The sequence below is a fragment of the Typopeltis vanoorti genome, chromosome 24 (genome assembly GCF_054136105.1).
Source record: "Typopeltis vanoorti isolate ZY-2024b chromosome 24, IOZ_Tvanoo_1.0, whole genome shotgun sequence".
Lineage (NCBI taxonomy): Eukaryota > Metazoa > Arthropoda > Arachnida > Uropygi > Thelyphonidae > Typopeltis > Typopeltis vanoorti.
The window spans coordinates 70,717,333-70,730,268 of NC_143572.1; the positions used below are offsets into that span (position 1 = coordinate 70,717,333).

General features: G+C 37.2%; 1 protein-coding gene across 2 annotated transcripts in view; it reads left to right on the forward strand.

Annotated features, from left to right (window-relative positions):
• ck (unconventional myosin-VIIa ck) overlaps window positions 1–12,936 on the forward strand; it is a 526,896-nt gene that overhangs the window by 230,675 nt on the left and 283,285 nt on the right. For both annotated transcript variants that reach the window (XM_090413984.1, XM_090413985.1), the window contains exons 16-17: window positions 5,720–5,965; window positions 6,066–6,245. In XM_090413984.1, the coding sequence (XP_090270110.1) occupies window positions 5,720–5,965; window positions 6,066–6,245 (426 nt within the window). The remainder of the gene's footprint in view (window positions 1–5,719; window positions 5,966–6,065; window positions 6,246–12,936) is intronic.

A 12,936-nucleotide genomic window follows, 5' to 3' on the forward strand; every position in this document is an offset into this window, starting at 1 on the left:
CTAAGACATTTGTCCCTCAAGAATTCTAGAAATTCCATTCCCTTATTGCTGCATGCATCTTCCTCTCCCAATTTATACTGCTGTAGTTAAAATCTCCCATAACAATCATTCTTCTTGCAATTGGCACGCTCAACTGTCTCAACATCTCCAGGTCCCCACCCTCTGTGCTCCTTGGTCTGTAGCAACACCCCACTAAATATCCTGTCTTGCCCACCTCCACCTCATACCATATGCTTTCAAAATCATTATCACAGCCTTCCAAAGCCTATGCTCTTAGAGGACATAGGTCATCACTTATCATGAGCAGCACTCCACCACCACCACCATGCTTTCCCTTCCTATCCAGCCGAAAAATGCTGTACCCAGCAACTTCTATTCCTGTTATTATATCCTCTTCTGTCAACCAATTCTTGGTGATCCCAATAATCTTTGGCTGATGCTATCAAGGACACCAATTCCTCTCCCTTATTCCGAATACTCCTGGCATAAATTAGTATAAAGCATAAAAATGCCATTGTTTCTATATCCAGCATTATTCCCTCTAGACTCCACTGGGCTCAGTATTACCTGATGTCATCCCCCTTCTCCCGAGTACCCATTCCCACAAGAGGCCACCCCTGCTACCATCCACACCGGGACATACTGACTCGTTAAGAACAGCAATTTCTCTAGATGCCTACGTCCTTCCTCATTCAAATGCAAGCAGTCTCTCTGCTCAGTTGTTATGTATATTGTTATGGCCTTATTTTTCTTTATAATTAGGTTGATTAATGACCTGCCTCTGACAAATTCACTACACTCTTTCTTTCACAGATGGATAGGAGGGTGGTTGATGGAGAGATATCAGAGAGTGGTTTATTCAGGAGTAGAGTCCAAAAGACGGCCTGTGACTAGTGGTGTGCTGCAGGGTTCTGTCCTTGGACCACTGCTGTTTAATTTGTTCATTAATGATATAGGGAAGGATCTGAGAGGAACAGTTCATTTATTCACTGATGATGCAAAGTTGGGTAGGGCAATAGTGAATGCAGAAGATGTAAAAATTTTGCAGGAGGATTTGGATAGATTGGAGGTCTGGGCTAAGGAGAATGGATGTCAATTTAATGTGGCAAAATGTAAGTATATGCATTTTGGGGTGAAAAGATTAGCAGCAGTATACCACATTGGTGGAACTGTACTCCAGGAGATTGATGAGGCCAGAGACTTGGGAGTGTTAGTGGATAGGGAGATGAAGTTTAGGGGGCACATTGCAAAAGTAGCTAAATCAGCTCATCAAATCACGTGGTTGCTGAAGAATACTTTGACGAGCAGAGACAAGCAAGTTATTGTTCCTCTGTATCGAGCCTTGATAAGACTCCATCTCGACTACTGTGCCCAGATTTGTTTCACCTAGGTTTCTTCTTGATGGGGAGGAGGTTGAGAGGATCCAGAGGCGAGTGACCAAGATGATAGCAGGTCTATGGAATGAACCTTATGAGAACAGGTTGAAGATTTGTGGGTGCAAAAATTGATTGATAGGCAGAAAAGGGGAGTTATGATTGAGACATTCAAATTTCCGAAAGGGTTTCTATAAGATTAATTCAGAGGATATTTTTGAGAATAGGACTGGTGGTGGGAGGACTAGGGGACATGCATGGAAGCTGGGCAAGAGTGTGGTTAGTAAGGGTGTTAGAGCTAGGTTTTTTACTTTTAGGGTGGTGAATGAGTGGAATAAGCTACCGAGTCTGTTGTGGGTGCTGTGACATTGAATGAGTTCAAGGCAAAGTATGATAGATACTGTGTGAATGTTGAATAGTTGTGATGGACCTGATGTTTAAGGCCTCCCTCGAGGAGTCTAAGGACTCCTTGGAGTTGCCCATAATAATAATAAAAAACTCTGTCTACTCTATAGCTCATTCTAACCGCAACTATACCAACGCCATCTCCCGCCCACCACCACCACCACCACCACTAGTATTTTCGCAGACAATCACAAACATCCATGCCCACAGCAGGATTCAAACCCACAGCTTTTTGGCCGGAGAGCAGAAATGCTAACCACTTGACCAACCAGACTGGCTTACACTTATCCAAGTGTAAGCAAACAAAGTTTATGCCTGAAGTATTTTCAGGACTGAGCAACTCATATATAGAAACTAATGACTTCACATCACTTGCCGTAGTATTCCATAATGTAAAGCACATATCCTTACAGACATATATGATGCTATGCATTATGAGACGGGTCACTATCCAGACCAGTTTCGACCTTTATCAAGGTCTCATCAGTGGGAGCCAGACCTCATATTTAATGACCCTCATATGTATTTCTTAAAGAGCACAGTCTGCTGATCTTCAAATCCGACATTAACAAGTTTCCTCTTGCTTCTCAGTTTTCTGACTATCCATGATGCAGATGTTCTATAGGATGAACAATCTCTTGTATGTGCAATTATCATAAAAAAAACAGTCCCTCTCTCTATCAGTTTCTATTAGTGTGATTATAGGAATATTATATTTTTCCTTTATTGATGTGGTTATACTAAATTGCTGGCCACTCATGTTTTGGTTCAAGGAAGAGTGATAATCAGTGCAGTTAGGACAATAAGATTATGGATCCAGTTTATTTGTGCCTTCTTTCAGTTGTGCCTGCATGCATATGTATATCATATCCTTCTGCCTATGAAAATGTCTTACTGACATAGATGAAATATCAGTTAATAATTCATTATGGTAAATTATGGAGACAGCTACCATGTTAAGAGTAATAACTTAATGCATTTTTGAAAATTATGGAGACAACTACCTTGTTTGAATAAAAACTTTAGTTTAATATAACTAAAATCTACATTCGACGTTTCGACCTTTATGTCAAGGTCATCTTCTGGAGCATACAACTATACACAGAAAACAAGCTACACTACAATCAAACTGGTTTGTTAAAGACACTGACCAACCGCTACAACAATTGTTGGCCTGACCTCTGGTGAAAAAAAAAAAAAAAATTATACATCAACGCTAGAGTCCTATTATTGGTGTTATCTGTTGGTTGTAGAAATACATTGGGCACAACAACAAGTATCTATCTATATACATATATTAACATCATGTACATTCCAGCCAGTTGGTATGGAATGGTTTCTAATACTAGTTGAAGATTGGCTAGAGTCCTGACTTATGCTGGATCTTATATATTAGGTAGGCTGAATGTGTGCCATCCAGATCCTTAGAATTTTTCTAAGGATCTGGAAAGTGTGTGTGTGTGTGTGTGTGTGTGTGTGTTGCTTGGGAAAATTAAGTTACAACCAACTTTTTATGACGATGTTATTGACCAGTTCATAAAGAAGAACCGTGGGGTAGAATTTGTATCCAAGTAGCTAAATTAAAAAAGATAGAATATCATTTGTAAAATAAATGTTGTATTTGTATGGTTAAAGGTACATAAATTTCTAAATATATAGTTTTAAATGGTCAGTAATTCATTATTCTGCTAATCAGACTTCAATCACACCTCTCACTCCCTGAATGATAACAAGAGCAAGTGTGAATTTCAAGACCAGCATTCGCCCCTGTTTGTGTTCTGCATGACTGCTGTGAGAAAGGATAACAACTCAGTTGCAATTAAATCCTCTAATACTGCAGAATCTCTTGATATCCTTTTGTTCCTTTACCACAGACTTGAAAATTTTTTTTTTCTGATCAAAAATTCTTGAAGTTGAATACTCTTATTGGTATATAAGTTATCACTTGATTTGCACATGATAAGCTAATTTCCTTGAGTATTTCTTGCTCATCATCTGTGGTCTGTTGTGTACGATCCTGTTAAATGTTCTGTCCCATCCCATCCCATCCATTGCTACTTTGTGCTATAGCGATCCCAAATTCCTTTGTGCCATTTCTCCTTCTGGTTCTCTACTTGGACAGGACGCACTTCATCTGCTGTCATAAGTTCAATAGATTATATTATCTATTGAGCTTATGATACAAATCATAAGTACAATTCTTTACAAATTTCATTTAAATTTTTATCAAAATATTGTTATTTTATAAAAGGAACGTCAGCCTTATAAAAAAGCAGAATTATAGTAGAGTTATAAGTATCTTATCTAAACTGAATTATAAGTGGTTAGATAACTAAAATATCCATCAAAACGTTATTGTTGAAAGTTTTTTTCACTTGATTATACTATAAATTAAAGATGCCAAGAAATTATATTCTTGGTTTCATCCTTTATCCAAGTGTAAGCAAACTAAGTTTGTGCGGGAAGTAACTTCACAACTGGGCTACTTGTATATAGAGGCTAATGACTTCACATCATTGCCTTAGTATCCCATAAGGCAAAGCACATATCTTACAAACAAATATATTATTATTATTATTATTATTTCCCAAGACCTCATGGAGCAAAGACTCATCTGGGAGGTCCTTTTATCACACACACACATCTCATCATACCATGTCTTAAACACACTCAAACTCCTTGCAGACACTCTCAGGCAAGGTATTCCAATCATTCACAACTCTGCACGAAAAAAACGTGCCTCTCACTCCCCTACTCACACCCTCCTTATACAGTTTCCAGGGATGACCTTTGGTTCTCCCCTGATCTCCCCCTATTCTCTGTAGAACTTCTCCACCATTGATCTTATAACAACCCCTTACCAACTGTAGGTCTCTATCATATCTCCCCTCTTCCTTCTCTCCACCAGACTCTGCAAATTACATCTTCTCAATCTTTCCTCATACTCATAATACTATACATTATGGGAAGGGCTGCTACCCAGACTGGCTTTGAACTTTATTGAGGTCTGATTGGTAGGAACAAAACCTAGAAGTGATAGCAAGGTTGAAGTAATGCAGAAGTCATATTTCCATATACAAGTAGTCAAAAGGTGTCACACCTTATTACTAAAATACTCTGGATTAGAGTTAGATATTGAAAGTTTTTTTACTTGGTTATACTATACTTGCATTCATCTTTTATCCAAGTGTAAGCAAACAAAGTTTGACATCAGTTGTCATATATATCACATCAGTTGCCTTAGTAGGAAATAGGACTTCTGCACTACTTCAACCTTGGTATCACTTCTGGGTTTGACTTCCACTGATGAGACCTCAATAAAGGTCAAAATCAATTCGAGTAGTGGCCCTTCCCATAATTCATAGCATTATACTTGTCTGTAAAGATATGTGCCTTGCATTATGGAATACTCAAGCAATTGATGTGAAATCATTAGTCTGTATATACAAGTAGCCAAGTCGTGAAGTTACTTCATGTACAAACTTTGTTTGTTTACACTTGGATAAAAGAAAACCAAAAATATAATTTTCTTGGCATCTTTAATTTATACATCAAAATGTTACTATTATTTTTCATGAAATTACAGTGTATAATCAATATTAATCATGATAATTTTAAATTAATAAATCATTAAATTGGAAAAACAGAAGATGAAAAAATGCAGATAGGTATACAGTTCCAGTATTTTACTAACAAGCATTTAAAAACAGAAAATGTGCATAAAAATACAGAATTATTGTAAATGAAAATGTAAAATGAAAAAGCTTGTTTGCAGAAACTTATTCTGAATGTTGCTGTTAAAAAAACTGACATAGATGTGAATTCAATACATTGGTTAATCATATTCCACTGCATATTATATATATATATATATGAATTATAAGTCAGTTGTTTTGTATCTGTTTCTATGGATACTTGCTGATATAGCATTATTTCTCCAGATGTTTGACAGAGAACTATGTTGCAAGCAATTAAGGTATTCTGGGATGATGGAAACTATACGCATACGTCGAGCGGGCTATCCTATCCGGCATACTTTTAGAGAATTTGTGGATCGCTACCGGTTTCTTATATCTGGCGTTGGACCTGCTCACAAAATAGATTGCAAAGCTGCTTCAATTAAAATTTGTGCAGTTGTATTAGGTAAAACTGATTACCAACTTGGAAGAACAAAAGTTTTCTTAAAGGTATTAATTAATTTTTTGTCTGTTTTTTGTGATAATTTTTCTTTAAAAAAATTCACCAAAATTTCTTGAATTTAATATATATTATGTTTATTCTATGCAGGATGCCCATGACTTATTTTTAGAACAAGAGCGAGATCGAGTACTCACCCGTAAAATACTTATTCTTCAAAAGGCAATAAGAGGCTGGTATTATCGTCGTCGTTTTCTCCGCATGAGGCAAAATTCAATTATTATTCAACGCTTCTGGAGAGGTTATATCCAACGTAGACACTTTCTAGATGTAATAAGAAAATTTTGTCAAACTTAAATTTTAGAAATTTATAATTGAAGCATTATTTTGTACTTTGTTTTATTTTATTTTTGATGATTGGTTTTCTTTGTTTTATTTGCATCTTTCATAGATCTATGGTATGACAGTATATTTAAATATTGATTTATGTCACATGTGTAACAAGAATAAATGTGATAGACTATATGATACAAATTCTGCAAGAGAGGATCATTATTACATTGAGATAAGGAAGAGTTGGAGTTGTCAAAGAATGAATCAAGGAATGTGCAGAGTGAAATTAGAAAATTAAAGAAGAGATGGTGAAATGGAAGTAAAAGGCATTAAGTTTGGAAAGAGTGCAAGATTTACATGTGAGAAGAATGAAATAAATCTCTGTGGATGGGTAGTTTCATGCCATGCTACTTGTATGGGAAGAGGGACTTGTTTTGAATTTTATCTGTGATGGAAGCATCACGTAGTTTAGATGGATATGATAGAATATTTTATCCCTACAAAAAAAAAAAAAAAGAAGAAAAGACAAACTGTTTATGAATACACATTTCCACAGAAGTTAGGTGGCTGTGTACATTATTTGACCACCTCATTATTATTAAGAGAGATCTCCAGGGAGTCAGGGACTCATCGAGGGAGGCTACATACTACACACCTACACACACCAACTATCATACTTATTCTTGAATTCATTCACCCTGCTTGCACTCACAACATCCAGTGGCAATTCATTCCAATCATATGTCCTCACCTCCTTCTTAGCAGCATTAATTCTCAGCTTCCAAGGATGTCCTCTTTTCCTTTCCACACTCTCCATAAAAATGGAGAAATTCCATCAACTGAAATCCTGTATGAACCTTTCAGAAGTTTGTATGACTCAATCATATCACCCATCTTTCTCCATTTTTTGCTAGTGTCTGCAGTCTACAAATTCTCAATCTGTCTTCATGTATTCCACAATTGTGATATCAGTTTTTACACTCTCTTTTGCACTCTCTCCAATATATCAGAATCACTATGAAAACCAGGAGACCAGACCTGCACACATCAGTCCAAGTGAGGTCTTACCAAGGCCTTGTAAAGAGGCAAAATGACATCCTTGTTTTTACACATGAGCATTCATTTCAGCATTGCAATTATCTTTTGAGTTGTATTTGCAATCTTTGCTACATGGCACCTGAACTTCAACTTTCTATCTATTAACATTTCAATATCCCTAGTCTGATTAGTTTCTTCTAGCATAATCCCACAAATTTAATACAACATTCGATATCTAATCATGCCAAAGTGAATGACTTTACATTTACTGACACATTGAACTGACATCCATTTTCCCATGCCCACAATTCCAGCCTATTCAAATCATTCTGCAAGTACTGCATATCAGCAGCATTCCTAATTACCCTACCTATCTTTGCATCGTCAGCAAATAGCTGTATGTCACATGTCAGATCCCTCCCAATATCATTAATGTAGAGATTGAATAACAGTGGACCAAACACTGATCCTAGTGTTACACCACTGTTACCTTGAATCTTGCAGACTCACTTTCCCATATACCACTTTTTGATATCTATCAGTCAGCCATCCTCTGACATGAAATGTTCTTCAATTTATGCAACAGTCTACCCTGCTGTATTCTGTAAAAAGCCTTAGCAAAATCCAAAAGTATCATGGTGTATCCATTCCCCTTGTCTAGTTCAATGGTAACATTGTTATTGAATGTGAGCAAGTTGCTAAAACATGACCTTCCCTTATAAACCCATGTTGCTCATTGCAAAGTAGTGATTCACTGTCAACCCATTTCTGAATGCAAGTCCTAACCAATTTTTCCAAAATCTTCACCACCACTCCTGAGATACTAATTGGTCGATAGTTGGATACATTGGTCTTTATATTACCTTGTGCAATGGAATTACCATAAATTCTTTCCATTCCTGCAGAACATTCCCTGTTCTGAGACTTGTATTAAACAGTCTGGTCAAAGGAATAGCCACTTCAGCTAAATACTCTTTTAGCAAATGTGCTGATATCCCATCAGTCCCTATTGCTGAATTCTTATTCAGTTTGTGCAACAGCTCTAATACCTCATCCTCCTTAGTTTCTTTATCCAGTGAAGAGGTAGCAGTGAGCTCAATGAATGTTGCATACACCAGGAATGGGTACTCATTAGTTGACAACTTCTGAGTCATCTGTCATCTGCATTCAGAAGAGTTATTCTTTCATATTCATTCTTTTTTTTTTTTCTTGTAGCATATCGATAGAATTCTTGTGGGGTGGAAGGTTATTTTCCACTTGGTTAGACTATAATAAATTTAGTTTAATCCTTTATCCAAGTGTATGCAAACAGAGTTTGTGCCTGAAGTATCTTCAGGACTGAGGCAACTTATAGTAAAGGTAGACCAAGCTCTCATCACTCCTTGTCTCAGTATCTCCCATAATGCAAAGCACATCTCCTTGCAGACATGTATAATGCTATGCATTAAGGGAAGGGCCACTACCCCCAGACTGGTTTCGACCTTTATTGAGGTCTCATCAGTGGGAGCCAGACCCAGAAGTGGTGATACTAAGGCAGAAGCAATGGAGAGGTCATATTTACTTATACAAGTTGCCAAAAGGTGTACCACCTTATTATTAAATTACTCTGGATTTAGAGAAAGATGTTGGAAGTTTATTTTCCACTTGGTTAGACTATAATAAATTTAGTTTAATCGTCCTGAAGATAATTCAGGCGTAAACTTTGTTTGCGTACACTTGGATAAAGGATGAAACTAAATTTATTATCTTCTAACCAAGTGGAAAATATATTCCAGCATCTTTCTCTAAAATCCAGAGTAATTTAATAATAAGGTGGTACACCTTTTGGCAACTCGTATAAATAAATATGACCTCTCCATTGCTTCTGCCTTAGTATCACCACTTCTGGGTCTGGCTCCCACTGACGAGACCTCAATAAAGGTAGAAACTGGTCTAGGTAGTGGCCATTCCCTTAATGCATAGCATTATACATGTCTGCAAGGAGATGTGCTTTGCATTGTGGGAGATACTGAGACAAGGAGTGATGAGAGCTTGGTCCACCTTTACAATGAGTTGTCTCAGTCCTGAAGATACTTCAGGTGCAAACTTTGTTTGCATACACTTGGATAAAGGATTAAACTAAATTTATTCTTGTGGGTTGTCACACAGAGCCATTTTCTTTACATACTCAGACTTTGCTTTCCGAACAACAGCTGTGACTATTCTAGCCTGCTGCTTATAATATTCATAATGCACATCATTCTTATGCACACGTTATTCCTTCCACATCATCCCTTTCTTATGAATATTTTGCTTAATAAGATTGCACATCCATTTGACTTCTACCCTATTTATTCTTCAAACTTTCAGGACACATTCTGATATTACATCATTTAAGTATTGTTTAAATGCTTCCCATGCACTGTCAATATTCTTACCATCCAGCAACCAATCCCATTCCAATGAACTCAATATACTCCTCAGTTGGTCATAATTTCCTGCTTTGTGGTTCCACATGTTTTATTTAGTTCATGACTTAAAGCACAAATTGAAGCCTAAACTGAATGCCATCCAAGACAGGAATGGAGCATTACTAACAGAAGAGTTGGAAATCAAAAACAGAGGGAAAGAATACTGTGAGGAACTGTACAGCAGAGTGGATAAAGAAAACATGGAGCCCTCTCACCAGGAAAATTTTGATTTGGAACCTCCTCCACTTAGGCATGAAGTTGAAAGAGCAGTTAAGCAACTTAACATCAATAAGGCCCCAGGTGCAGATGAAATCCCAGCAGAGTTAATTAGAGCCACAGGAGATGGAAGGATAAGAATGTTTCATAGATTGATTACAAGGATATGGGAGACAGGATCATGGCCTCGAGACTGGAAGGTCGGTTTTCATACCACTACATAAGAAAGGTGATATGAAGGCATGCAAGAACTATAGAACTATTAGTTGAATATCTCATGCAAGCAAAATTTTATTGAAGATCATGCTGAATAGGATTGAGGCCAAAGTTGAGGCAGAGATGCCTGAGGAACAAGCAGGTTTTAGGAAAGGTAAGGGCACCAGAGATCAGATCCTTTGCCTTAGACAGATTATAGAAAAATATAAAGAATTCAGACTCCCTCTGGTAATGTGTTTCTTAGACTACTCTAAAGCTTTTAACTGTGTTGAGCATGTGAAACTGTGGGAAGTAATGAAAAGAATGGGTTTTCCTCAACAAACTATGATTGATAGCAAACTTGTACAGGGAGCCACGGGAAGAATAGGTGTTAGATTGACTGACTGGCTTCAAGTTGGAAAAGGAGTTAGGCAAGGATGTTTACTTTCTCCTCACTTGTTTAGTATGTATGTGGAGGACATCATGCGTGAAGCATTGGATGAGCTCAGGACAGAAATTAGGATAGGATGTAGATTGATCAGTAATCTCAGGTATGCTGATGATACAGTACTCCTTTGTAATGACATGGAAGAACTAAGACTAATTCTTGACAAAGTTAACAAGATCAGTAATAACAGAGGACTTCAACTCAATCCCAGCAAGACAAAGATTATGGTTCTCAAAGGAAATACAAACAGAGAAGCTCTTGAGAAACAAGTGTACCTTAATGGAGAAAGAATTGAGGAAGTCAGCAAGTTTGAGCACTTGGTATCTATTATTAATATCTATTATTAATGGCTAAATAGATCTATCCTTCCAGATTTTAGACAGGTCAGAGACCTGTCTAAAATCTGAAAGGATAGATCTATCTCCATGGGAACAAAGTTGAGGATTTTGGATGCAGTTGTTTTTTCAACGGCGACTTATGGATGTGAGACTCGGAACCTAAAGAAATCAGATAAGAAATGGATATCTGCTTTTGAGATGTGGTGTTACAGAAGGCTGTTGAGGATATCACATACTAAAAATGTGTACATGAGGATATCACATGTACAAATGATTGGGTGTTAGAAAAGATCAGTAGAACTTTAAGGCTCCTTAAGGATATTGACAGAAGAAAATTAAAATATTTTGGACACATAGAAAGGATGAAAGGGGGACTTCTCAGAACAGTAATAGATGATAAAGTTCCTGGAAAAAGAGGAAGGACACCTCTTTTTCCAGGAACTCTACAGGAACAAGATCAGTCACTCCACACACACACACCATTCATGCATCTTATTGATGGTCTCATAGACCATCAATGAGATGCATGGATGGTGTGTGGAGTGACTGATCTTCAGAGAGTTGAGGCCGCCAGAATAGCAAACAACAGGACTATATAGCAAGGCCTCGTGTGGCACATCACCGAGCATGGAGTGACGTACGGCATCTGTAGATGCCCAGAGAACATATAGTATAGTATGTAACCTTTCCTGAATGGAACATTCATAAACTTAGTCACTTCCTGAGTGAGTATCACATCACTGTCACCAACCAGAAGCTTTATAGTTACATCTTTAACTGAAATGCCCTCTGACACTAATCAAATCTAACACTGTTTGACCTCAAGTTCTTTTTTTCACATACTGCTTAAGGAAGTTGTCCCCCCATCAGCTCAATAAATTAATTTTCATTCTTTTCATGAGATTTAACTGCTACCCAATCTATATTTGAATATCCAATTAAAGTCTCCCATTATGATTACTCCTTTCATGCTCATCTTTTCTGTTTGGTGATGCATTGTTCATCACTAGCAACCGATCCACCAGTTCTATAACAACATCCTATGTAATTGATCTTGTTAGATTCCACCTCACACCAGATGGCTTCAAACTCACTGCCACATGAAATTCTGTTAGTAGTAGTAGTACTACTACTACAATCATAGGTTTCAACTCTAACTGGATTCAAGTCATCTGATGTCATTAACAGCATGCCCCCTCCTCTCCTATCCTCCCTAAAAATACTGTACCCTTTACACTCAGTACCAGTTAGTATGTCTGATTTGATAGCCAGGTCTCACTAATCTGTGGTCCCAACATATTGACCAAGGCATCAAACTTTACCCCTTTGTTTCTGCTACTCCTGGCATTCGTGGACAGACATAATAATCTACCTGCATGTTCTTTTGTTTACTCTTGTCTGCAGTCTGCATGACACAGTTGGACAACTTGCAGATCTCTATTCTTCTCTAGTGCCTTGTACATGTAGACATCTTTGCACATGTTTGATGGGTCTCTGAACCGGATGAACACAAACTTGAAATCATTCTCTCCTCTTCAACATTTCCATGATAAAGCCCATTCCTGTCATTAACTCAGTTATATAACATTGTCATGCTATGATGAGGTCAGCAGTTTTTATTTTATATAAATCATACATACAACAGATTGCAGAACTTTATACATAGATGCTTGTACTGTCCAATGAGTAGTATAAGTATTTGACTAAGAAAACAATTGAAACTTGGTAGTAGTGATTTGCAAGATAAAGTTGTGTAGAAAGCCATTCATTGAAATTCAGCAGCAGTTTAAGACAAGCAAGAAACAGTATGTTAAATAAGTTTTACTTTGCCTACTCTTAGGACAGGGAATGTCAATGAAGTGATAGCAATGGTCAAATAAATGATGCGAGAAGTACAAATTATGTGAGATAGAAATCTGAAAGGAATGTTAGAGTTGGAAAGACTCAAGAATGGGAGGGAAGTTATGCATTGCTAAAGTAGAAAATGTAGAGCTGAAGAGAGG